The sequence below is a fragment of the Lithobates pipiens genome, unplaced genomic scaffold (genome assembly GCF_037356315.1).
Source record: "Lithobates pipiens isolate NorthernLeopardFrog02 unplaced genomic scaffold, aLitPip1_a1.2 Scaffold_10, whole genome shotgun sequence".
Taxonomy (NCBI): Eukaryota; Metazoa; Chordata; class Amphibia; order Anura; family Ranidae; genus Lithobates; species Lithobates pipiens.
In genome coordinates this window covers 199,977,583-200,005,063 of record NW_027507686.1, presented here as the reverse complement: position 1 = coordinate 200,005,063, position 27,481 = coordinate 199,977,583, and the positions used below count along the sequence as shown (strand labels likewise).

At 39.5% G+C, this 27,481-nt stretch overlaps 1 protein-coding gene across 2 annotated transcripts in view; it reads left to right on the top strand.

The window, feature by feature from the left end:
• The window catches only part of SLC5A12 (solute carrier family 5 member 12), a 118,716-nt gene extending 91,466 nt beyond the window's left edge, over positions 1-27,250 (top strand). For both annotated transcript variants that reach the window (XM_077460839.1, XM_077460838.1), the window contains exons 10-15: positions 123-190; positions 2,762-2,848; positions 4,280-4,479; positions 8,104-8,207; positions 15,249-15,379; positions 25,917-27,250. In XM_077460839.1, the coding sequence (XP_077316965.1) occupies positions 123-190; positions 2,762-2,848; positions 4,280-4,479; positions 8,104-8,207; positions 15,249-15,379; positions 25,917-26,078 (752 nt within the window). In that variant the 3' untranslated portion in view covers positions 26,079-27,250. The remainder of the gene's footprint in view (positions 1-122; positions 191-2,761; positions 2,849-4,279; positions 4,480-8,103; positions 8,208-15,248; positions 15,380-25,916) is intronic.
• Positions 27,251-27,481: the final 231 nt, after the last annotated feature.

Below are 27,481 nucleotides of genomic sequence, written 5' to 3'. Positions count from 1 at the left end.
TTTGGAGGCAGTGGGTGTTCCATCCTTCAATCTCCACCTTAAAATACAATATTAGCTTCAGCTTAACAGGTTACAGTGTTGTCCTTGTTATAAAATTCCTATTTTCAATTCTAATATTGCAGGTGTGCTGTTTGGTGCATTGTGTACTGTAATGGCTGTAGTCGCATCATTTATGGGTGGTGTTGTGCAGGTAAGTGAGGTTGGCATTTAAAGGTTTAAATACCAATGTGAAATTGTAATTATTTTGAATTATTTTTCAAAACTGAGCCAGGCTAGCCAGGAGCTGGAACCCGTAACAACTTGTTTACTAATATGTATAAATCCATATGTCATTAAAAATTAAAATGTGGTCCTGCTTATATCTGTACTATATGGCCATATTATTGAGTGCGGTTGTTTCCATTTAGCATTACCATGTTAATACTATGGCATGCAAATACAGTTTAGACAATTATGCAAGTCCAAACTCTTGTATCAAAATTTTGGCAATAACCCTTTTTTTATTCCAGCATGACTGTGCCCCTGGACAAAAAATAAAGTCCAAGGCTTGATGGGGTTGGTTGCTTTAATGTTGAAGAACCCAAGTGACTTGCACAGAGCCCTGACCTCAACCCTATTGAATACCTTTGGGATTAAAAGGAATGCTGAGGCAGTCCTCTCATCCAACATCAGTGCCCACTTGTTGACCAGCGACGTACCCATACGTTGCTAGACTTCAAGTGGTTATATGGGGATGATGCCTGCAGTTGCAGGCATCATCCCAGTACCGTTTTTTTAGAGCTGACGGTCAGCTCTCTTGTAAAAGCAATCCTAGTGGATAACTAGCCGCTGTATTGCTTTTACAACCAGCGGTTTTATCAGGCTGGCCCGTCCCACCAGAAAGGGTTTGATAGCCTCAATCGTATAAGAACCCTGAAGCGATGAGCTTACAGCACTTCTGCTTTCTCCGAAATTAAACGGTACAGAGCCATTTTCAAAAATGAAAAGCATTTGAACCCACCAATCTTGTGGGATCAAATGCTTTTAAGGGCAGGGGAGGGATCTGGGGTCTTATAGACCCTAGATCTCTTCATAAAGAGTACCTGTCACAAGTAATGTTTACATTTCTTGTGAGAGCAATAAAAGTGCTAAAAAAATTATAAAATTGGCAATGTAAAAAAAATTTTTTAAGTCCCCCCGTGCCTGCTCGCAAAGGCAAATGCACGTGTCAGTCCCGCATTCACGCAAACAGAGATCATCCCACACATGATGTATCACCCTGAATGTCACATCATGGGAAGTAATTCTAGCACCAAACCTCCTGTGTAGATCTAAAGTGGTAACCTGTAGGCTTTTAAAACGTCTCCTATGGATAGTAAAATAAACCACGTTGGTTGCCGTTGCACAGGTATGTGCAATTTTAAACAGTGACATGTTTGGTATCTATTTACATCATTGTTTATATTTTACAAAAAATTGGATTATACATTGTGTTTTTTTGCTTTAAAAATCAAAAAAGTATATTTTGTCCCAAAAAAATGCATTTAAAAAACCATTGTGCAAATACCGTGTGACATAAAATGTTGCAACACCCACCACTTTATTCTCCAAGACGTCTGCTTTAAAAAATAGATAATATTGAAAAATAGGTTTTAAGGAAAAATACCGAATTAATAAATGAAATAATAGTGATATAGATGAATAGATAGATAGATAGACAGATAGATAGATAGAAAGACAGACAGACAGACAGACAGACAGATAGATAGATAGATAGATAGATAGATAGATAGCCTGTAGTGAGACCAAAGGTCTAGTAATGAAACAAGAAACTAATATATAAATTCTATCACAACTATGTGTATCAAATAATAAAGTCCATAAACCACCACTAAATTCTTCAATCCAAGTGAAAAGTGGAGTATTCTTAATTGCTGTGAGGAATAAGTGCCATCTTCCACTGATAATTAGGCAAACATCCTACTCACCAGATCACTGTGACACCCATTACAGGTAGTCAAATGAGCATGGGTAAATGTGGGGTCGGGTAGTGCATGACACGTCACTTCTGCCACCTATCTGGAGTGCAGGTGGAACACAATCTGCGTACCTACTCGTTTTTATGGGCTGACCTAAGTTTACTGAACTGAATATGGAATAAATTTGTTACATATTACACTATGAGGAGTGTTCGCATCTCCTTTTCATTTATGATAACATTATAGTTGACAGACTTACCATTTGGGGGCCGTTATACTGAAGGATACATCTTCACATTTACCCATGCTCATTTGACTACCTGTAATGGGCATCATAGTGATCTGGTGAGTTGGATGTTTGCCTAATTATCGGTGGTAGATGGTACTTATTCCTCCCAGCAATTAAAAATACTCCACTTTTCACTTGGATTTAAGAATTTGGTTGTGTTTTATGGACTTTATTATTTGATACACATAGTTGTTATTTATGAACATGGTAAGGAATTTATATATTAGTTTCTTGTTCCAAAAAATGAATGTTTGTTTGGGATTTCTAAGAAACTTTCTAGCAAAAAATACTGATTGTTACGTGTAAACAAAAAGTGCCAGAAAAGGTGTGGAGCTAAAGTGGTCAATGACAATGGTTTCAAAGGTGAGATAGTTGGTTGTCCACACACTTTTTTTGCCATAACTTTTGTATGAGAGAATCAGTACTTATATTAACAATTTTTAGCAATGAATGCTCTGAAAGCTAGCTCACCTGAAGCCACAAATTTGTGTTACTGAAATGTTTGTTTTTCCAGGCTGCTCTTAGCATCCACGGAATGTGTGGTGGCCCCATGCTAGGATTGTTCTCTTTGGGGATTTTGTTTCCATGGACCAATTGGAAGGTAGGTTAAATTTTATACTAACTAGAGTATTTGGTCACCTTAATATTTTCTGCTAAACATATGTGCTAAGCAATGAGAAAAAAAGTGCCACTGTATTATCTTATAACAAATCACCAGCTGGTGGTCATTAGCACACCAAAGGATACACCTAGACAATACATTGACCACTCTAGAAGAGTGTCTGTAAATTGCCCTCCCTAGAAGAGTGTCAAAACATTGACCACCCTAGAAGAGTGTCAATACATTGACCACCCTAGAAAAGTGTCTGTACATTGGCCCTAATTGTGCATTTGAAGACCAGTGGGGTCCAGTGTTCATGAACCGATAACAGTCACAGTTAATTACCTTATTTAAATAAATGGTTCAAAAGAGCAGGCAATATCTACCATAGCCATACCAACCAGTAATCAGATTTAATTTTGTCATGTTTAAGATTCTGTTAAGAGAGTTTTTATTGGTTGAAAAATGTTACTGAAGCTTTTCACTTTGACTAATCACACATATACTGCATATATTCTGCAGTTTATTTTGTTATTGCTATTAACAATAAAAGACATAGCCCATGGAAGCTCAAATTGAACAAAACAAATTTTTACACAGCCAAACTATTCTGGCATTTGCCAGGGTTGCTAAATAACCATTCTGGGCCTGGATCTGAGCTAGGATGCATGATCAGTATCATGTATTTTATAAACAGGGTACCTGCCTAGAGGAAGATGAGAATGGATATCCAGTAATATACCCTATAGCCTGTGTATCTGACCATGGCTATGTAGACTATTGAGGTGGCCACTGTACCACAGTTGCTTTGTATACTGTAGAAGCAGAATTCACAACATTTATAGTACATCAAATTATTCTAACAACATCAGTATTAATTTTGTTGACTAAATTAACAATATGTTAGTTGACTAAAATACGACTAAAAAGAAAATACTTCAGATGACTAAAATACAATTAAAGCTAAAATGTCATTTTAGTCAAAAGACTGACTAAAACTAAATTGAAATTTGACATCAAAATTAACTCTACAATGCCACATAAGAATAAGTATTGGCATCTACAAAGTTGCTGAAAGAAAAAAAAAAATAAGAAAATGGCTTTTCTTTTTTTTTTTTTTTTACTTAATATTTAATGTTAATAATATATTCAAGTAATAAGTACAATGGCACTACAGCCAATAGAGTTTACAGCTTTTTTTTTTTTTTTTTTTTAATATTTTAAAGTTGTACTTCTGTTTTTCAAAAAGCAATATTTTTGTTTGTTTATGGAACTTGGTTTTATTTATAAAGCCGTTCAACTATATATCACGATGGCTAAATTTGTGTCTGTAGTGCACAGTAGTGAAACAATTCTGAAGCAGGGATATAAAAAATGGAATAAAGAAAGAAAAGTGAAATGACTAAACTGTGTTTTATGTACAATTTTTAGGGAGCTCTGGGAGGTGTCCTGACTGGATTTGTTATGTCATTTTGGGTTGCAATTGGAGCATTTATATATCCAGCTCCAGCTATCAAGACCCTGCCACTATTACTAAGGACAGATCAATGCACTCTACTAAACATAACTGCCAATTCCACAATGTCTACACCTTTACTTACCACATTGTCTGCTACTACTGCGCCAGCACGGTGAGATGACCTAATCTGCTCTTTTTATAACCTAGATGTTGAATTTAATATTGAACTCAAGGCTTGCCCTCAGTCTTGCACAGTTGTACAGGTTCCTCTCCTGTACTGAAAACGAAAACTCCAAGTTCACTGCACACAATAAGCAGATCACAATGTTTATTAACCACTCGAGTACCAGCCCGTAATACCCCTTCATTACCAGGCCATTTTTCAGTTTTCAGTACTATAATAGTTTGAATGACAATTACTGTGATGAGTCGCCTGGGTGCCTCCGTCAAACGATGCCTCCTGTCCTCCACACCCTTCCAGCAGACCGGAACCTAATACTAGGCCCTTATCCCAAGCATCATATGCAGACAAAATGTTGAGATAAAACCAACGGAATAACTTTATTGAACAGAAATACATTTTTTATACACTTCAAAAAAAGGGGCAGTCACCACATAAACAATAAAACAAATATTACACATTGGGGTAAACATCCAACAATGGTTAGATAATGAGCTAAAGTTGATACAAGACTAATCACATCCTATAGGTATGCCTGGGAGGATTAGCAAACAGACAGAAACAATAGGTTACTCAATTAACAATGGAAATCCACACATAGGAGGCACACAATGGGGAAATTGCATAAGAGAAAGACACTTCACACCTAGACAGGATAGGCAAACACAGGTGCGTACGCAATATTAAAGTAAACACATAACACCTTAATAAAAAGATTTTTGAGCTGACTCTATTTTTAGCCTGTGAAGCAGATGGCAGAGACCGGAAAAACTGAGTATACCACCCTAATGGACTTTGGACTTTTGCTTGTGAATTTTTCCACAAAGAACTTTGTATATATATTCCAATAATTTGATGTTTAATATGGAACATATGGACAGGCCAACATAATTGTTTCCTGTTTTTAGCTGGACAACTTTTGGGAGGCTTTCAGGATTTTTTTTTTTATCATAGATGACATTTGCATATAACCCTCAGTGGGTCTCTACATAGAGACATTTTTAACAAGCCCGGAATCTTTCCTCCTCTGGACCACTGTATCCTTCTTCTAATTGGACCATCATAGATGCCTTTTTACACCCTGAAATACACAGCACATCCGCGGATATCTGGGACATTGTCCTCATACAGAGTTTATACTGTAGTTCCACATCATCCACAACAACCCTGGTCATTCACAAGAGTGTCCCTGGAACTTAAAGCGGACCTTCAGTCATTTTTTCAACTTTCCATCTATTAAATCTTCTGCCCTTGTTGCTTTGACGTTGGATAATAAAAACATTTTCTGCCAGTAAATACCTTATACAGCCCACTTCCTGTTTATTATCTGGTCTTCGCCTAGGCATATGACATCATGCACAGTTCTCTTTCACTTTCGTGAGAGTTTGCCAGGAAGGGAGGGGGGGATGAGTCATAAGGGGGCCAATGAAAGCTGCAGGGTTGTAGAGCTGGAGGTGTGCCTCTGTGTGTCTGTATAAATCCAGGAAGTGAACAGGCAGCAGCTTCAGCTGCCCACAGTTAAAATGGTTGCAGTCAGACTTACTGGAGTGAGATTTCTGCAGCATATTTGGCAAGTACAGAATCACAGTATATATAAAATAATATGCAAAGTGGTTGGAGAGAAGCTTCAGAATGGCAAAGATGTTTTTATTACAAATTATGTAAGCAGACTGCAGTTCCTTTTAAATCTCTTAGGTTCACTGGTTGCATGTCCCCCTCCTCCACACTTGGACTCTGAGGTGTCGGGGGAATAGTTATTCATATACATCACACCTTTGTTGGGTCAGACTTGATGGTTTCTAGATATGTGAGGTGGATATACAGTCCTTTTGGCATAAGTGTAGTTTGGTTTGTGTGGTACAATTTTAGCATGTACTTTCTCTTTTTTCATAATTTTGACACACATAAATATGGTTCTAGTAGATCCAGCAAGTTAATGTATTTTTTGATTGTGATTAGAGGTGGTTGAGTGAAATCAGGCTTTTTATCTAAATTTTTGTATTATATTTCTCAAGGATAGCTCCCACCCCTTCACTGGAATGCCTTTGGTATTCACACACACACACACAAACACACACACACACATTACATATACATTTTTAGATTTAGTATACAGTACAGGGGTAGTATCTTGAGGATCTGTGTTCTTTTTAGTGTGATTATAATCTCCTGCTTTGAGACTCAGAGTCTAGGGGCACTAGATACATTAAATGTACATACTGTCATACACAGAGGAAGGATTAAGTGGAGGGGTTAATGTAATGGTCACATACAGTGAAGGATGGAGGTTAAGGGGTTAATGTTCAGATGTGAAGGATAAGGGATAATATTCAGGTCAGCTGATCCATTAATTCTCTCGCTATTGTCAAATACTCAACCTCTCTCCTTCCCATATTGTAAGGGTAAGAGGAGGAATCAACACTGTTAACAATACAAAACCAATCACGGCGATCACATGGTACCCAGCTCATGGGATTGGGACAGTACACTGTCTCTGTGTTCTGAACCATCTAATGATGGCCTGGTGATTAGTGGTTACCGGCTAGATTGGCTGCCCAATAACATAGCACACAGCTGTCCATCAGTTAAGCCTCATGCACACTGGGCTTAAAAAAAAATCAGCTTTTACAGGCATTTGGTGTTTTACTTTCCTGCCTGTAAACACACCTCCGTGTAGGCCTTATGTGCCCTTGCACATAGGCTAACATGGTACAGGCATATTAGAAGGCAGAAAAAAAAAACCTATTACCAGTGCGTCCAGAAAAGGAGCGTATTCGGCAGAAAAGAAATGCAATATACATAAATGAACATAAAACGCTAATGTGTTTATATGTAGTTGTACATTAATGAATTCTAAGGACCACAATCATTTTTTCTGGACAGTAGAATACTATATATATAATAATAATAGAATACATAATAGAATGTATTAACGCACATGTGAATGGACATGAAAACATTAACACGTGCAATACGCGACTTTTACGCACGTTTTATACAGCTTTTCTTCTGCCAGGAGAAACGGGGTTCAGAGGAGCTCAGTGTGCATGAGGTCTTAAAGGGACCGTCCCTCTTCTGCATGACCCTTAAGCCTAGTACTAACAGGCCAAAAGTCGGACGGCATCGGCCAGTTCAATAGAAACCAGCCAACATTCATCTTGTGTATACGGCAGCCGGTCTGTCAAAGGGTCATGACTAAAAAGGTCTGCTGGCTGGCTCCTGATCAGCGTTCTCAGCCAATGAACCCCACCCTACTGCAAGTGTAGCCTATGTCTAATTCCTGGAGTGGGGCTTTATTATACTTTGAATGAAAGGCCCTGTGCTAATGCCCATTCATCCATACTATGTCCCTAGTCTTCCAGTGATACTGGCCCATGGTCATCATTCAATTTGAAACACTGAAAACATCTTATGGAGAAAAATAAGTACGGAGTGGGGAATGGTATCTTAGGTGCTCATTTCTTTGTAGCCAGTCTGGAAGCCCATTTACACATTTTAAAAATTACAGTAGTTGGGCTTCGTTAATGCTACCAAGATGCAGATGAAATTGTATAGGCAATGCCGAATATGGAAGTTCCTTTCATGTTAGCAATTACATTTTTTTTTTATTTACAGGTCTGTCTTGGCAGATAACTGGTACAGTATATCTTACCTCTACTACAGCGCTGTTGGCTATATAAGCTGCATCACTGTGGGATTATTGATCAGTGTTATAACAGGTGAGAATTATTTCTGCTCATGTTTAATTAGAGAACCCTAATGGTAGGTGAATTTTAGAGATACAACAAAAATAATTTTACTCATTGTTATCTAGAAGAATTAAATTAAACAGGTCAAGCAGGTCAAGCAGGTCAGGATCAATTGTGGAAAAAAGTATTTTTTTATTACCCAGTACCGGGTTTTCCAAGTACAATTTATAAAAATAGAAAAGCAGCGCCCATCCTATAAAGGTGGTCACAAGGGAGTGGAGGGATTTTTAAGGTGCCTAGTCAACCAAGAAATTATGCTCAAGCATTTATAAAAACATTAACATTCATTAGTATACTGAATAACACAGCCACTCCAAAGCATAGGCTGCAATTCCATTAAAAACAACATAAACACAAAAAAGTGATTAAAATAACATAAATTCAAATCACTACATCAACAGTGTAACCCCTTAATTGCAGTGTTATCTCCATCTACAGTTATACAGTAATATGACCTTCAATAACGTCAGTGTCTATGGGCTTAGATTAAATAACTTTCTACTTCCCCATATAAATCAAAATGTATACAATGATAAGTTAATACCCAATAAAACTGTGGAGGGGCTGCAATCTCTCGACATGTTTTTTCTGGTACAATTCTTCAGGAGAGTGGTATGGTACGGGAAAAAAAAGCAAAAAGTATAGTGACCAACACATAATATACATAACTCAATATATGAATCATAGGTTGAGCATCACTTACAGTTTTGCTAAAAAGTTTACATACCTTGACAGAAATCGTGAAATTTTGGCATTGATATTGAAAATCTGACTTATCATGCTTTTATTTATGAATAGTGATCAAGTAAAGCCATTTATTATCTGCAATTGCAATTGGTGTTTTGGTGTGTATAAATAGTAGATGGATTTGTTGGCTCTCATGTGCACTGAGCAGGCTAGATACTGAGCCATAGGGAACAAAAAAGAACTGTTGAAAGCCCTGCATAAAAAGTTAATGAAACTTTATAAAGATAAAAAAGATTTCAAAAAATATTTTAAACCTTGAAAAATGGCAGTCAGTCCTTTCAATCACTTATAATCACTTATAAAGAAGGGGTAAATTTGGGGATCTCTTGATATCAAGCCAAGGTCAGGTAGAGCAAGAAAGAAAAATTGGTTGAAGATCAATACTCACTATCAGTTACCACGACACTGGGTGTTCAATATACCTGCGTGGTGTCCCAAGATTTACTGGCTCACCAATAATAGGTGCGGTCTCTGTGCCTAAATACTATAGAGAGAGAAGATTTACAGGGGAAGGATTCCCACTGAAAAGAGACAGAGGCGGACCATGCCGTTTAATAAGGGATACATTTTATTAGAAAAATATATTAAATACAAAAAAAGGCCAAGACCAGTCAAAAATAGACAACGTTGTCTGTTTAAAAGCAGCTGCATCACGCTTCAACCATGCATGCACACACCTATAACAAGGCTATTGTTAATTAGAGTGGGTAATATTTGTGGATCCGACTATTGATCTTAGTGACATGCACAATGTGTAACAAAGTCCGTCCTGTTTCTAGGTTTAATTAGAAACCCTTTTAACAAAAAGAACCCCTGTTGAAGGGTGGTTGATTGAGTCAAGTTGCTAGTCCCACAGAGACAGCTTTAATTAGGATTGTAGCAAAACATAGCTGTCAGTGTGGAGAAATGATTATAATCCACAGCTAATGTTCAGTCCAAAGGCACACAAATACAGTTTCCTAGAGTGAAATTGCATTTATTTTCAGGCTTTAACTGTTGGAAAAACAATAGCTCAATGATGGCTGTTGTGAAGCTGGCTAATACTGGCTGAGAGGTAACAAACACCAGGAGGCAAAGTAAAAGGAGGCAATTAAAGGACCTATGGTCCGCTCACCCGACCATTCATGGAGCGATATAATCACAGTCCTGTACTATGTTTCTCCGGTCTACGGGGCTGTATGTGCCATCCTGTATGCTCTGTTTGTTGAGCGGGGTCCGTAGGGCTCCAGTGAGCAGTTTGCTATCAGCACTGTGCAAGTGTCAGGTCCTCTGGGCCACTGTCCGCTTGTCTCAGCCGAGATAGTTGCCGCTGGCTTCAGGTGATCAACTGCGCATGCACAAGCGCAATGAGATACGTCATCCACGACACAGAGCTTCTCTGTCATGATGCCAAATCTGACATGTTTCACCAGGAACTCTGGTTTATTTATCTTTTCAGTGGGAATCCTTCCCCTGTAAATCTTCTCTCTCACAGCTGAAACAAGAAAGACTGCAGCCACAACTGCAAGAAAAATTATTTGGGATACATAAAAAACCCCACAGGTAAATATGGGAGTTATTTACGAAAGCCAAATCCACTTTGCACTACAAGTGTAAACTACAAATGCAAAGTGCACTTGAAATTGCACTGAAAGTGCATTTGGAAGTAAAGTCGCTGTAGAACCGAGGGGGACATGCAAGGAGAATAAAAAAACATAATTTTAGCTTGCACATGATTGGATGACAAAATCAGCAGAGCTTCCACTCATTTCAGATCTACCCCTTAGGTTTCTAGTGACTGCACTTCCAAGTGCACTTTCAGTGCAATTTCAAGTGAACTTTGCACTTGTAGTTTGCACTTGCAGTGCAAAGTGGATTTGCCTTTCGTGAATAACCCCCATGGTGTGGTTGTTTCAAGAAGCACAATACGATGATACTTGAACAAAAAATTAGCAGCATGGTCGAGCTGCCAGAAAGTAGCCACCCCCCTCCCGCTGCCCTCCGGTACTTCTACAGAATCACCGCTTCAGTCAGTGAGTCGGAGACCGGATTCGCTGGCCCCAGATGTTTACCATAGAGATTTCTGGTGGACCAGATGGTCACCAGAGTCTCTATGACCATTCGGAGGCCAGGCGCGATGTTATGACGTCACTCCTAGCCTCTGCATTCAAAAAAACGGCGCCGCCTTGACTGGGAAGCCGAGATAGGTTTTTTTAATTTTAGACTTCGCCTAGAGGTCAGATGTGGGGTCTTAATGGGGTATTGGGGCATATACGGATAAATGCCACATTGTTGCCCTTATAAGACTGGGGATGTCTAGATGCACTAAATTATTTTTTATTTTTCAATTTAAATCACTTCAGCCCGGCAAGGATTTTCCCCCTTCCTGACATAGCCCTTTTTTGTGATTCGGCACTGCGTTGCTTTAACTGACAATTGCGCGGTTGTGCCACATTGTACCCAAACAAAATTGACAACTTTTTTTCCCACAAATAGAGCTTTCTTTTGTTGGTATTTGATCACCCCTGCTGTTTTTATTTTTTACACTATAAACAAAAAAAGAGCGACAATTTTGAAAAAAAAGCTATATTTTTTAATTTTTGCTATAATAAATATCCCCCAAACATATATAAAAAAACAAATTTCTTCCACAGTTTAGTCCAATATGTATTCTTCTACATATTTTTGGTAAAAAAATTTGCAATAAGCGTATATTGATTGGTTTGCACAAAAGTTATCGCATCTACAAAATAGGGGATAGATTTATGGCATTTTTATTAATATTTTTATTAGTAATGGCGGCGATCTAAGATTTTTATCGTGACATTGCGGCGGACAGATCGGACACTTTTGACACTATTTTGGGACCATTGGCATTTATACAGTGATCAGTGCTATAAAAATGCACTGATTACTGTGTAAATGTCACCAGCAGGGAAAGGGTTAAACAGGGTAGGGGCAATCATGGGGTTAACTGTGTTCCCTCAGCATGTTCTAACTGTAGAGGGTATGGGCTCATTAGAATATGACAGAGATCACTGCTTCCGATCACTGGGAACAGTAGATCCCTGTAAGGCGCTAGGCAGAACATAGGCATCTCCCCATTCTGCCTCTTCATGCCATGATCGCGGTCCACCGGCGGACATTGAGGTGCGTCACGGGTGCGTGCACCTGCTAGCCGCGGATGACACAACATCGTACGGGTACGTTGTTTTGCAGACCTGTGCCACTTTGCCGATGTATATCAGCGTGAGTCGGTCAGCAAGTGGGTAAGAAAATGTCAGGAAAGACCTACTAGAACAGCTGAACTTTATTTAGGATTAATCAGAGGCACTTTAAATTATGGCAGGTGTGTTCTAACTCCTATTTAACATGGTTTTATTGTGATTGCTTACTTCTGAACACAGCTACATCCCCAGTTATAAGAAGGTGTGCACACTTATGCAACCATATTATATTACTTCCCCCCCTAAAATATTTCAGTTTGTTTTTCAATTGAGTTGTACAGTTTATAGGTCACATTAAAGGTGGAAAAAGTTCTGAAATTATTTATCTTTGTCTCTTTTTTTTACATCACAGGAACTTGACATTTTAACAGGAGTGTATAGACTTCTTATATCTATTGTAAATACTACACTCTAGGCCAGGTCCTATTCCACATCCACTCTTGCACCCAACTAACCCATGTTGAGGGCATGCAGCCCGCTATGATTTAGAGGTGGAGAGTGTATGCTCTCATCCCCCTTTTCCTGGACAGCTAGGCTACATGATCAGAGAAGGGTCTGGTATGGATTTTGGGTGGACCCCACCTGGCACTAGGGTTGTGGGTTTGAATCCCAAACAACGGCTCTACCTGCCTGGAGTTTGCATTCTTACTGTGCCTGTGTGGGTTACCTCCCCACTCCAAAGACATCCTGGTAGGTTAATTGGCTCCTGGTTAACATGGCCCTTGTATATGTATGCGAGTTAGAGACCTTAGATTGTAAGTTCACTGATGTGAATGTATAATATAAAAGTGAGTACACCCCTCACATTTTTGAAAATATTTTATTATATCTTTTCACGTCACAACACATAAGAAATGACACTTTGCTGCAATTTAAAGTAGTGAGTGTATAGCTTGTATAAATTTGCTGCCCCCTCAAAATAACTCAACAACAGCCATTAATGTCTAAACCGCTGGCAACAAAAGCGAGTACACCCCTAAGTGAAAATGTCCAAATTGGGCCCAAATAGCCATTTCCCCTACTGGTGTCATATGACACGCTGGTGTTACAAGGTATCAGGTGTGATTGGGGAGCAGGTGTGTTAAATCTGGTGTTAACGCTCTCACTCTCTCATACTGGTCACTGGAAGTTCAACATAGCACCTCATGGCAAAGAACTCTTAGGATCTGAAAAAAAGAATTGTTGCGCTACATAAAGAGGGCCTAGGCTATAAGAAGATTGCCAAGACCCTAAGACTGAGCTGCAGCACAATGACCAAGACCATATAGCTGTTTAACAGGACAGGTTCCACTCAGAACAGGCCTTGCCATGGTCGACCAAAGAAGTTGAGTGCATGTGCTCAGCGTCATATCCAAAGGTTGTCTTAGGGAAATAAACGTATGAGTGCTGCCAGCATTGCTGCAGAGGTTTAAGGGGTTGGGGTCAGACTGTGCTCAGACCATACGCCACACACTGCATCAAATTGGTCTGCATGGCTGTCGTCCCAGAAGGAAGCCTCTTCTAAAGGTGATTCACAAGAAAGCCCGCAAACAGTTTGCTGAAGACAAGAAGACTAAGGACATGAATTACTGGAACCATGTCCTGTGGTCTGATGAGACCAAGATAAACTTATTTGGTTCAGATGGTGTCAAGTGTGTGGGGCAGCAATCAGGTGAGGAGTACAAAGACAAGTGTGTCTTGCCTACAGCATGGTGGTGGGAGAGTCATGGTCTAGGGCTGCATGAGTGCTACCGGCACTAGGGAGTTACAGTTCATTGAGGGAACCATGAATGCCAACATGTACTGTGACATACTGAAGCAGAGCATGATCAACCCTCCCTTCAAAGACTGGGCCGCAGGGCAGTATTCCAACATGATAAGGACCCCAAACACACCTCCAAGATGACCACTGCCTTGCTAAAGAAGCTAAGGGTAAAGTTGATGGACTGGCCAAGCATATCTCCAGACCTAAACCCTATTGAGCATCTATGGGGCATCCTCAAACGGAAGGTGGAGGAGCACAAGGACTCTAACATCCACCAGCTTCGCAATGTCATCATGGAGGAGTGGAAGAGGACTCCAGTGGCAACCTGTCAAGCTCTGGTGAACTCCACGCCCAAGAAGGTTAAGGCAGTGCTGGAAAATAATGATATTCACACAAAATATTGACACTTTGGGCCCAATTTGGATGTTTTCACTTAGGAGTATACTTACTTTTGTTGCCAGCGGTTTAGACATTAATGGCTGTGTGTTGAGTTATTTTGAGGGGACAGAAAATTTACATTGATATACAAGCTGTACTCTCACTACTTTACATTGTAGCAAAGCGTAATTCCTTCAATGTTGTCACATAAAAAGATATAATAAAATATTTACAAAAAAGTGAGGGGTGTATTTATTTTTGTGAGATAGTGTGATAACCTAAAATAAAATTTGTCCTCTCAATTTGACTTAGGCCACGTACACACGCGGGGACTGTTCGCCCAACTTTGTCCGTCAAACAGTTTCAGCAAACAGTCCGCTCAAAATTAGCATGGACGGACTTGCCCACACACGACGAACGAACAGTTTGCTGAAACCGTGCGCGATGACGTGAACGGCACGTACGACGGGACGGAAAATACAACGTCCTATACACTGCATTACAACTTTCGGCGTGTAAATCCTTTCTGAGCATGCGCGGAACTTAGTTTGACGAACAAGCCTACACACGAGGGGACTGTTCGCTGAAACCAAGTTTCAGCGGACAGTTTTTCGGAAATTCCGAAAAACCTTGTTCAGCAAACTGTTCGCTGAAACTGTCCGCTGAAAGCCCACACACGGGCGGACTGTCCGCCGAAACACTGTTCAGCGGACAAAGTTGGGCGAACAGTCCCCGCGTGTGTACGCGGCCTTACTGTTTCACTTGAGTTTGATACACCTGCCCTCAAGAGTGCATAACTTTTTTTTAGATATTTTATAAATGATAGAGGTGCAAAGAATGATGCAATGTACCACTGTATATAATAACATGAGAATGAATAAGTGAGTTGCTTAAAAATACACAGAAATAAAATATATTTGTTTAAATATTGTAAAGGTCCCCAACGTGGAAAGAATATTAGGCCACTGCTGATAAGACCAGTGTGTAATTTGGTCTGCTTCTGGTCAGAGAAGTACAAGAAAAAGTGTTGGTGTGGAGTTCGCCATGATGAAGTTGACGAGGAGCTGGTAAGTGTTTTTCTAATTGACAGACTGGGTTTTATAAAAGGTTCACCTGTCCAGGCAAGGGCTTTCTAATATTCTGACTTTGGCTTATTACTCTCCCCGAATGAACATCTATTTTCTGCTTTCCTATGGTGCCTCACTATATGTTCACCCGGCATATTTTGTAATTTACTGCTTCTCATCAGTGTCTCATATTGCTTCTCCTCAGTGTTTTACTCTATGAATGTTCTGTTTGCTCTCCTTATTTTATTTTTTAATAGCAAAATGCATCATCATGTTGATAAAAAAGCTTCTCAACCATCTTTGTCTTTCTATCTGGCTGTCATCAGGGCCGGATTAACATAGGGGCTATTGGAGCTGCAGCTCCAGGCCCCTTTCTCAAGATAGGCCCATTTGCCCAAAAAAAAATAAAAATAAAAAAATAATAATAAAAATAAAAAAGATTGACTTCGAGGATTGTAGCTCGGCGATCAGGAGTCACAGAGACCCCAAATTTGGGGGGTAGGTAAATAGGCTAAATACCCACTCCAACACTGGTGAAAATATGGGGCTGCTATCATCTATGGTTCCGGAGATACGGGGCTCCTTGCAGTCAGAAGCTACATACAGAGCGGCAGTATAAACACAAGCTGGAACACTCTGCAGCAGACTGAGAGGATGAACTCACAGAGCTTATAATAATAATTTGTATATTACTTATGATAATTAACCCCTTGCCACCCAGCCCCATTCTGAGACTTCTCTCCTACATGTAAAAATCATCATTTTTTTATGCTAGAAAATTACTCAGAACCCTCAAGCATTATATATTGTTTTAGCAGAGACCCTATGGAATAAAATGGTGGTCTTTGCAACTTTTTATGTTACACGATATTTGCGCAGCAATTTTTCAAACTTTTTTTTGGAAAGAAACTGTTCCATTCATAAAAAAACCCACTAAAGTTGGCACGATTTTTTGTTGTGTACTAAGCGATGCCTTATATTTTTTTACAGGTTACATGTTTAGAGTTACAGAGGAGGTCTAGTGCTAGAATTATTGCTCTCGCTCTAACGATCATGGCGTATGTAACCTGTGTGTATCTGGCTCTGATAATAACCAATGCCTACCCAGGGACTGACTAGTATCTCTCCCCAGCCTGTCCCCACACACCCTCTCACCTGCTGACCTGTGAATGGGGCAATCACTCCCGCAGTGTTATTGTGTTCTGCCAGTGAATACAATGATTAGTGTTGCTAACTATAGCTGGCAGCACTGATTGTTTTGGGGAAAACCTGACAGGCTGGTTGTACTCAAGTCGGTTAATAGGTTGACTTGTGTAAAACCAGCTAGCCCATACATAGATCGGCTATGGCTGGTCTCTGCTTAATTGGTGTCATTTCAATCCATGTATGGCCCGATTAACCACTACACAGCCCCTAAACATCCTTCCACAAACCTTTACATTTTTCCTTCCCAGATTAATTCATCATCCTCTCCTATACAAGTGCCCACTGTCATACTCTCCACACTTCTCTCCTATATATAGTGCCCACTGTCATACCCTCCACACTTCTCTCCTATACATAGTGCTCACTGTCATACCTCCAACACTTCTCTCCTATACATAACGCCCGCTGTCATACCCTCCACACTCCTCTCCTGTACATACTACTCACTGTCATACCCTCCACACTCCTCTCCTATACATAGTGCCCACTGTCATACCTCCAACACTTCTCTCCTATACATAGTGCCCACTGTCATACCCTCCACACTCCTCTCGTGTACATACTACTCACTGTCATACCCTCCAAACTCCTCTCCTATACATAGTGCCCACTGTCATACCTCCAACACTCCTCTCCTGTACATACTACTCACTGTCATACCCTCCACACTCCTCTCCTATACATAGTGCCCAATGTCATACCCTCTACACTCCTCTGCTGTGCATACTGCCCACTGTCATACCCCTCACACTCCTCTCCTGTACATAGTGCCTTCTGCCATACCCTCCACACTCCTCTCCTGTACATAGTGCCCACTGTTAGACCCTCCACACTCCTCTCCCTCACCTGCACTTCCCACTTTTATACCATCCATACTCCTCCCCTATGCCTCTTACCCACAAAAACTGTTCTTTAAAATTATGCTGAATATCCTCAATGTTACCAGCTCTAGAATGGGCACACTTTTGTCAGTTCAACTAAAGGAAATCTCACAGTCCTCATATTTGTTCTGCCCCATTATTAGTACTTATTTAATTTTGTAATTACTATTGTGATATATAGAGGAACACGGGGGATGTCAGCTACTCTAAATATAGCACCTGTAGAAAAAAAGTGTCCCTGAAATTATTTTTCAAATGTTGACAACTATGCACTTAGGCACTGCCCAAGGGCCACAGGGTAAGTAAGGGCCCCATGAGAGGCTCCTGTGATATTAAAGCAGTAGTAAACTTTTCTAAAATTACTACTTTTTAGAGGCCCTGGGGTAGGTTCTGCCATGATGTACAAGTATGCCCAGCATATTAGCACATTAGGGCACACTTAAATTGTCAGATTGAGCCCTCCAGTGCTGTGCTGTGATCAATCCGGCAGCACTTCCATCTTCACCCGGTCTTCCTTCTGGATTCTGTGCCTTCGGTCACTTGCCTTGGCCAGGCTGTGTTGATGTCACTCCCATACATGCTCATGTGCATCCTCTTTCTCTCATCCACCCTTTCTCTCTCATCCTCCCTTACCCCTCACACCTCTTTCATCCCCTTTCTCTCTCTCTCTCATCCTCCCTCTCTCTCTTTAATTGAATTTGTTATAACAAAAAATAGTTAGCATTTTTATTTATTTATTGTTTATAAAAGGCCCCACCAAAATCCTCAGCACCAGGCCCATGATGTTCTTAATCTGGCCCTGGCTGTCATCTTCGCAATGGCATTCTCCAATGTTGCATTCTTTATCTCCATGGCATTTACAACTATCTACCCTCTGAGGATTTCCACGGTTTTCCTCAATGTTACATGCAAATGGCTAAAATATTTGTTCGTTTTTCAAACCATGAGGGCTCACAAAGTCTACCCTACTATCCAGGCCCATCTTTAATATAGATTGGACCCTGGGCAAAATTTTTCTTGCCCCCCCCCCCAAGAAATTTCCCTCTCCACCTTCTCTGAGACATACAATAAATAGAAGCTTGATTTAAAATTTGTTTTCTGTATCAGATCAGGCAGCTATTGCGATTGGTTGCCAGCAATTACAGCATATCATTACTGCTCACTGATTAGTTGCATCACCTCCTCACAGCAGGGGAGCATGATATAGATAGGAATGCCGCCTTTATTTACATATCAATGCCATCACCCGCAGCTATTTACTCAGTATTGTCACCGCTGTTTACATACGAATGCCTGTTAGTTACATGTAAACACAGGGTCTGCAGATGAGTCATCTGCACACAACAATAGGGCAGAGCTAGGCAGCATTAGTACCAGCACTTCACACTGAGATATTGGGACACAGCACAGGAATAAAACTTCAAGGGACAAGGTTATTTAAACCTGGATAGTTGGCAAGTATGAGGCAGCTGTTTTGGGCCCCATAACAATGCCAGGGCCCAGGGCAGCTGCCCCTTTTGCCCTGCCTTAAAGACGGCCCTGCTACTATCTGAGTCTGAGGAAATCCTTGCCTAAAGTTTATCTAAAGACCAAAGTTTTCTTTTTGCTTTTGGATAGAGTAGAGAATGATTAGACCATCCTTATGGTCTTCTTGCTAGTGAGATTCACTATCTCTATTTGTTCTGGCGACTTTTGTTGCTGGACTAAAAGCCATGGAAAGTCAAAAATGATAAATTGAGAGGAAATCATCCAATGAGAACGCTTGTTCCAGGGAAAACTGTCCGAGAGGGGATTTCCCTCACTTTGTAGATTTTTCCTTTCACTTAACCTGGTTGCACACATGTAAATTGTGTCCGATTCCTGATGAACCAGACAGAATTTGCTATGTGGGTGAGCCTGTCACCACCCTTCCATCTGATATACTTTGATTAAAAAACTGTAGCAGCTAGGCAGAAAATATTCAGGTGAACAGTGGCTGCATGCAATCAGATGGAATCAGAGCTCCGATCAGCCAGCGGCTGTTAACATAAAATAGACACAGTGAGAGATTTGTCCATCTGCTCTAATGTAGATGGAGGAAAAAAGTTGGCTGAAGGCCGAGAAAAATAAATAAATCTAAGTGTGTATGGGTAGCTTTACTTTTGAGTCCACAGGTGTAAGGAAATCTCTTCAATGGAACACCGATGGCAAAAAACCCCCCAAAAATCTAATAGCGGTTTTAACTATTTTCTACTCTATCCAAAATGAAAAAAATAGTTTTAGCTTTAGATACTGTATATTTTTTAATGGCTCTAACATCATTTATTTCCTTGACTGAGATGCTGGTACATAGATGACAACATAAAATAAATCCTGGTGCCTGGGCAGTTTTTGGCTGTTTTAATTTTCTGACACCGATCACCCCCCCCCCTGCAGACTCTCACCTTGTGCGTAACTGCAAGTTACAATATCTGATCAATGTGGAAAATGAGACTAAGGAAATGCTGCCTTCTGTTTGTAGAATACTGTTTAGGCCAAGGGTCTCCAAATTTTCTAAACAAAGGGCCAGTTTACTGTCTTTAAAACTTTAGGGGGGTTCTACTGTGGTCATTGGGAGTAGAAAAGTTGCTAACATCAGTGAGAAAAAACAATGCCCCATTGTTGGTGTCAGTAGGAGAAATTGTGCCCCATTGTCAGTGTCAGTGTGAGGAATTGTGTCCCATTGTTGGTGTCAGTGGGAGGAATTGTGCCTGATTGATGGTGTCATTGTGCCCCATCGTTGGTGGCATTGGGAGGAATTGTGCCCCCTTAAGGGGTTAATGCGCCTCCACAGTGTGAGCCCCTGTGTCGCTATATAGAGCTGCTTCAGTTACCATCCAGTAGTTTCCCTCATTAAAAACAGAATGATGCATACATAGTATAATCCAGTTTAAGACAGCATTTTATTAAGTGCATAAGAGGTTACTCACAAACCGAAGGATGAAAAAAGCGCTCCAGACGACGTCCAATGACGAAACGCGTAGGGTGTGGCCTAAGGTGTACACTCTCTCATTACGGCGGCGGCGGCGGCGAATTCAAATGCGTATGTGTATGTGACCAGCATATACATTGAGGCACTTTTTTCATCCTTCGGTTTGTGAGTAACCTCTTATGCACTTAATAAAATGTTGTTTTCAACTGGATTACACTATGTATGCATCATTCTGTTTTTAATGAGGGAAACTACTGGATGGTAACTGAAGCAGCTCTATATAGCGACACAGGGGCTCACACTGTGGAGGCGCATTAACCCCTTAAGGGGTAGGGGAGCTGGTGAGTGCAGATTATTGTCTTTATGCATGGGAATCGCACCGGTTGCAATCCAGGAAGCCACCAAGCACTGAAGCACACTGTCACTTTTTGTTCCAGATAGGACTCTCTGATATTTAACTTTCTGCTGCTGGACATTTGTATCAATTTGCATCTGTATTTTTCGTATTTTTTATTTTATTTTATTTTATTTAGCGACTTTTACTTAGTGAATTTATTGAATACAAAGCACTGTATTTATTTATTGTGGCACTTATAGAAGCACGTAACACTTTTTTTTTTCCAGCATTTACTGAACCTGTGACACTTTCATAGGCACTTAGCACTTTGTTCATCATGTGATTTGCAAAAACGCACATATGCACTTTTTTCTACAGAAAGTATATTGAATCTTTGCACTAGTATATAGCAATTTAGTGATAATTTAAATAGCATTTTTGTCATACTTTTAAGCACGATTTATCTTGTTATTCGTATATTGCACATAAGGAATTTTTATTTTTTCTATTTTTATTTAAAATTTTATCATTTATTTTGAATTTTATTTTTCACTTTTATATGTTAGTCACCAGTGAATAATTTAACAATAAGGTACAATCATTAGCAGGTGAGTTTCCTGCAGACACTAAGTAGAAATAATAGCAGGTGAGCGCCATAACTACCTCTTTTAATATTTATTTACATAAATACATAAATGAGAAAAAATGAATCTCAAAATAGTTATATTCTCTCCAATTTCCAGGAAGCACAACATTTGTAATGTGTTAGGCCAAGGAGGTAATAGCCTTTAAGTGCTATCCGATCAGTCCTTCCCTACATGTTTCGCCATAAAAATGGTTTCCTCAGGGGCAATGGAATATAAACTCAACGGAGAGACAACGATTCCCGGGGTCACCCAACAACACCGGCAGGCGAAGTGCAAATCACGTAGACACGCAATCAACCAAGGTCCACTTTAGTGTAGCAATTGTAGAAAAACAAAATCAGCTAAAATAGGGAGGCGCCGAAGAAACTACGATGAATAATGAGGGATTAATCGCAGTATCCGATGAAATTTCTCGACAAACATAAGATAGATATATGACACTCAACTAAAAAGTGAGGACAAGCATAAATTGCAGGGCTGTCCCAACGCAAGACAGGTGTAGATGTTAATGACACCCAAGCAAAGGACAAGCTCTCTGTAAGATAATCTTGCTGTAGACAAATACCGGCATGCAGCGCCTCCATGAATCCAGCAGGGAAGGACTGACCATATAGCACTTTAAGGCTATTACCTCCTTGGCCTAACACATTACAAATTTTGTGCTTCAAGGAAATTGGAGAGAATATAACTATTTTGAGATTCATTTTTTCTCATGTATGTATTTATGTAATTTTCTTTTTTCTTTTTTATGTATAATTCCTTTTAGAATTTAATACATTTTGTACAAAATAAAAAAAAATTCTATTATTGTAGCACTGTGATAATCCCTCTTCTTCCTTTGGAATTATTGCTTTTGTTGTGACTTTTTTTTAAATGTTTTGGCTTAAAGTAGCACAATGGGCAAAACTTCTTTTTTTTTTATTTTGAATAGAGTAAGGGGGGTTATAACCCCTGTCAGTTTTTTTTTTTTGCCATTAGTGTTTCATTGAGGAGATTTACTTTCACATCCTGTCTCATATCGAACACAGGAAGAGAGAGGAGACCCTTGCAAATTAACCACTTCACCCCCGGAAGATTTACCCCTCCTTCATGACCAGGCCATTTTTTGTGATACGGCACTGCGTTACTTTAACTGACAATTGCGCGGTCATGCGACATTGTACTTAAATAAAATGTATGTCTTTTTTTCACAGAAATAGAGCTTTCTTTTGGTGATATTTAATCACCTCTGCATTTTTTACTTGTTGCATTAGAAACAAAGAACAGCTAGCTATTTTGAAAAAAAAAAACAATAATTTTTACTTTCTGCTCTAAAACATATCCAAAAAATGTAAAACATCAAATTTATTCACCAATTTAGGCCAATATATATTCTGCTACATATTTTTGGTTAAAAAATCCCAATAAGCGTATATTGATTGGTTTGCACAAATTCTATAGCATCTACAAACTATGGGATATTTTTATTTCTTTTTTTAAAAATGTTTTACTAGCAATGGCGGTGATCAGAAATTTAAAGCAGGACTGCGATCTTTTGGGGGACAAATCGAACACCTGACATTTTTGACACTTTTTTGGGGACCAGTAACTAATACATTTATCAGTGCTAAAAATATGTACTGTGTGCCTAGCTAATGTTTCAGTGTAGTGGGGGAGGTGCTTTTATTAGTGGAAGGCATGGGCCAGTGTTACTGCTTTACAGAAACACAGGATTCATGTCTTCCGTACTGACAGAACTGCAATCCGCCTTGTTTACATAGGCAGATTGCCATTCTGTCAGCGTACCGAACAATCAGCAGGTGCCAGGACCAGGGGACCTGCAGTGTAAAATCACAGCGGGAGCATGCAAGCCCAAAACTCAAAAGTGCAGAATAACACACACATATATACATACACACACACACACATATATATAGATATATATACTATAGAATATATACTATAGTATATATACTACAGTGAATCTGCTATGGGGCGGTCTGGAAGTGGGGTCGGTCCCCCAAATCATCAGAATTAGTGTCCCCATTGGAAGATTTCCCTTCTATTACTTTATTGGGGACAACCCAAAATTAGTGATTTTTATTTTCACTTTCGCGTTCCATGATAATGGTAAACAGGAAGGATGGAGAGGACGATTCTCCCTAACGGGGGGCACAGACAGCAATAAAAACCTAACCAGTATTGAAATTCCACTCCTCTATATCCAAAACTAAAAAGTTTTGCCCTTAGTTGTAATTTAATAACTGTTGCCCCTTCAGTTGAGATGGGATACACCAAATTAATAAGCACAGGATTCCTAATGTTTCGTAGGCGGAAATCTAAAAATAAATTGATGTGGCGCTTTCTCAATAATCTAAAGTGCCGATGCAGTATTATCCAACAATCTCAAGTGCTGGTGCAGGAATAAATATCCAAAATAATTCAATACAATATGAATAAAGTGCATAATGTTCAATATGATAACAGATAAAGAGCAATAATATAGGACAGTGAAGGCGAACCTTGGCACCCCAGATGTTTTGGAACTTCATTTCCCATGATGCTCTGGCACTCTGCAGTGTAGTGGAGCAGCATGGGAAATGTAGTTCCAAAACATCTGGGGTGCCAAGGTTCGCTATCACTGATATAGGACATCTAAAAAACAAAATAATGAAAAGTCCATAAAGTGCTTGGTGCAAAAATAGTTCATAGTTAAATAGTAGGTGAGGTTGGAAAGTCCATCAAGTCCAACCTATGTGTGTGATTATATGTCAGTATTACATATGTATTATATATGTATGTATATATTCATACAATGGTGTCACCATCCAAAAGTGCAAACAATTGTCCCTGAGATGAGAGGCTGGGGCACACTATTTACACAGATGGTGAAAGCACAATATATGAATTGGATATATTGCACTTTATCTGTTATCATATTGAACGTTATTGCACTTTATTCGTATCATATTGCATTATTTTGGATGTTCATTACTGCACCAGCACTTGAGATTGTTTTTGGATATTACTGCATCAGGATGTTAGATTATTAAGAAAGCGCCACATCAATTTATTTTTGAATTATCACTGTGTGGGAACATATTTCATGTTGGCTGCTACTCACTGGTTTCGTTCATTGTGGTTTGCGCATTAGTATACTTTTAATATCATAGGCTGAAATTATGTCATCAAAGTCATTGGATTAAAGGTCAAGGATTGATCTTCGAGTGAAAAAAGGGGATTAAAAAAAATAAAAATTATACTGTTATTGAATATTGTGCCATGTCAGGAAATGTTTAATCACTCTGGACCACCCACCGTCGTTTTACAACAGTACTTTGAAGGAGAATACCGTTGTTATGGCAGCAGCTAGTTGCCATAACCCCGATATCCTCCTTTTCAACGGGCGGTCCGGTTTAAGATAAAAGTGGTCTCTGCGGCAAATCGCTGGCACGCTCACTTTTACTGCCGACGGGAGAGGGCCACCCCTTCCGCCGTGATCCGGTGCCCTCTGCCGCTAACTGGAGCCATCGGCGTCTGTCCCCTTGCTGGGTATGAAGATAAGTGAGGGGAAGATGGCCCCCACCCATATTTAAGAGGTCCTGCAATGCTTTTTTCTATTACAAGGGATGTTTACAATAGGAATGTAAGTGACACCATTTTTATTTATTTTTTTAAAACAGTGTAAGAATGTAAAAAAAGGTAAAATAAATCAGAACATTTTTTTTTTTAAACTCGCCCCATCCAAACGAGTTCGCGCACAGAAGCGAACGCATACGTGACTAGTGCCCGCATATGAAAATGGAGTTCAAACCACATATGTGAGGTATCACCGTGATCAGTAGAGCGAGAGCAATAATTATAGCCCTAAACCTCCTCTGCAACTTAAAACATGCAACCTGTAGCATTTTTTAAATGTCGCCCATGGAGATTTTGTAAGGGTAAAAGTTTGTCGCCATTCCACGAGCGGGCACAATTTTGAAGTGTGATATGTTGGGTATCAATTTACTCTGCGTAACATTATCTTTCAAACTATAATAAAAATTGGGCTAACTTTACTGCTGTCTTATTTTTTTATTCAAAAAAGTGTATTTTTACCCAAAAAAGTGCGCTTGTAAGACTGCTGTGCAAATACGGTGTGACAGAAAGTATTACAACGACCGTCATTTTATGCTCTAGGGCAGTGATGGCGAACCTTGGCACCCCAGATGTTTTGGAACTACATTTCCCATGATGCTCCACTACACTACAGAGTGCCAGAGCATCATGGGAAATGTAGTTCCAAAACATCTGGGGTGCCAAGGTTAGCCATCACTGCTCTAGGGTGTTAGAAAAAAATGTATAATGTTTGGAGGTTCTAAGTGATTTTCTAGCAAAAAAAAAACAACTGTTTTTAACTTGTAAACAACAAATCTCAGAAAGAGGTTCGGCCCTTAAGTGGTTAATGCAGGTCCACGTTAAGGGCTTCCCTATGCCATCATTCATCAAAACTTGTCATTACTTAAATGCCTTCTTGCTAATGTCTGTTTTTTTATAGGATCATAATGGTTTGAAGAAAGATATTTCAATGGCGTCAATGACAGACCAACCAGAAGAACAGGCGTATGACAATGACTCCATCCAAAAACCACCAGCTGGTTATAACGAAGAAGAAAAATCTTATACAAACATGAGTGTAGATAAAGAATGTCGTATGTAAATAGCACAATGTTCATTATGTTTACTGCAGCATTGGGATGTGCGTGACATGAATCTTCATCATTGGTTACTGAAAGTGCTGCTAAGGATGACATTAACTGTATAGTATTTATCCTTTTTTTTTATTCATCCTATATTTTACAGCAAAATAATAGTTGGAGGGCTGAAATTTAGAAATACTTAATGTTGCTAAAAATTAGACAGAAGGCCCTTCAGATTGCGATAAAAAATACAATTGAACCAATAGTACTACAATGGGATTTTAAATGGCCACCAACACCAAACAGCAGTTAAAACATATACGTACTGTATTAATAATTACAAAACAAATAAAAAGTACAGCCAAAGAGACACATAAGCTACCAGTGTCTCTGTGGCATATCTACGAATGTCCAAATACATGGGTAAATATGATAAGCCAACCAATAAATGATTAAAAGACTCTTCTCTTATAACCCACACCCGACGCGTTTCTAGTTGCTGGTATCACAGAACTTACATCAGGGGTGAAGAGCAAACACTCGATGGCATACTGGTATTTCTGAAATAATATGTCAATGATGGATATACTTGAAGAGCAACATAGGGTGCGTGTCGCTTATCGATGTAAGTATATCAGGGAATTGTCCTTATCAAGGACAGGGTAGATCTGTACTGCACTCCTTATGTATTCAAACATCAATTCACAGTCACAGCACTATGATAAAACAACAAAACAACAGTCACAGCACTATGATAAAACACAATACACACAGGGACTTGGGTTGTGTTAGTGCTTTTCTGGCAAAACCACTAAAAGCATCCACCACAGGGATGGATAGAGTTTTCATTTCTTAAGGATAATTCTGTAGCTGCTATACATATGAAGCTCTTCATGCCAGTTAAGCTGGGCTTAGACATGACAACTTCTGAGTCATTTTCAAAAATCAGCTGACTGGATGGCGACAACCTACCAATATCACTCACATATATTTTTTATTGGTAGATTGCCTAAATTCACTCAGTTATTTTTGTAGCCGAAACCTGGTTAAAAACAAACATTGGTGGATTAAAAAGCGTATGGCCAATATAATGCTGATGTTTCTGCATTGATTTCATCTATGGCCAGGAAAGTAAACAATAAGATAATGAAAAAAAAAAAATTTTTGTTCAATAAATGCTTATAAATATTAACTCGTGTCCAGAAAATATAAGTTATTTTAAAAGAATGCTTGGTGCAGCCATGTGCATTTGTGGACTATTTGGCTAGAAGAACACCAAAGAAACAGGTTGTTTTTTTCTGAACTGTGATATGACAGTAATCAGTACTAGTGATGAGCTTGGGTACCTGGGTTCCTGATATCTGGGTTTGGTTAGGAGCAGGTTCAGCGAATCCGAACTCTGTTGATGTCGATGGGCATTGAA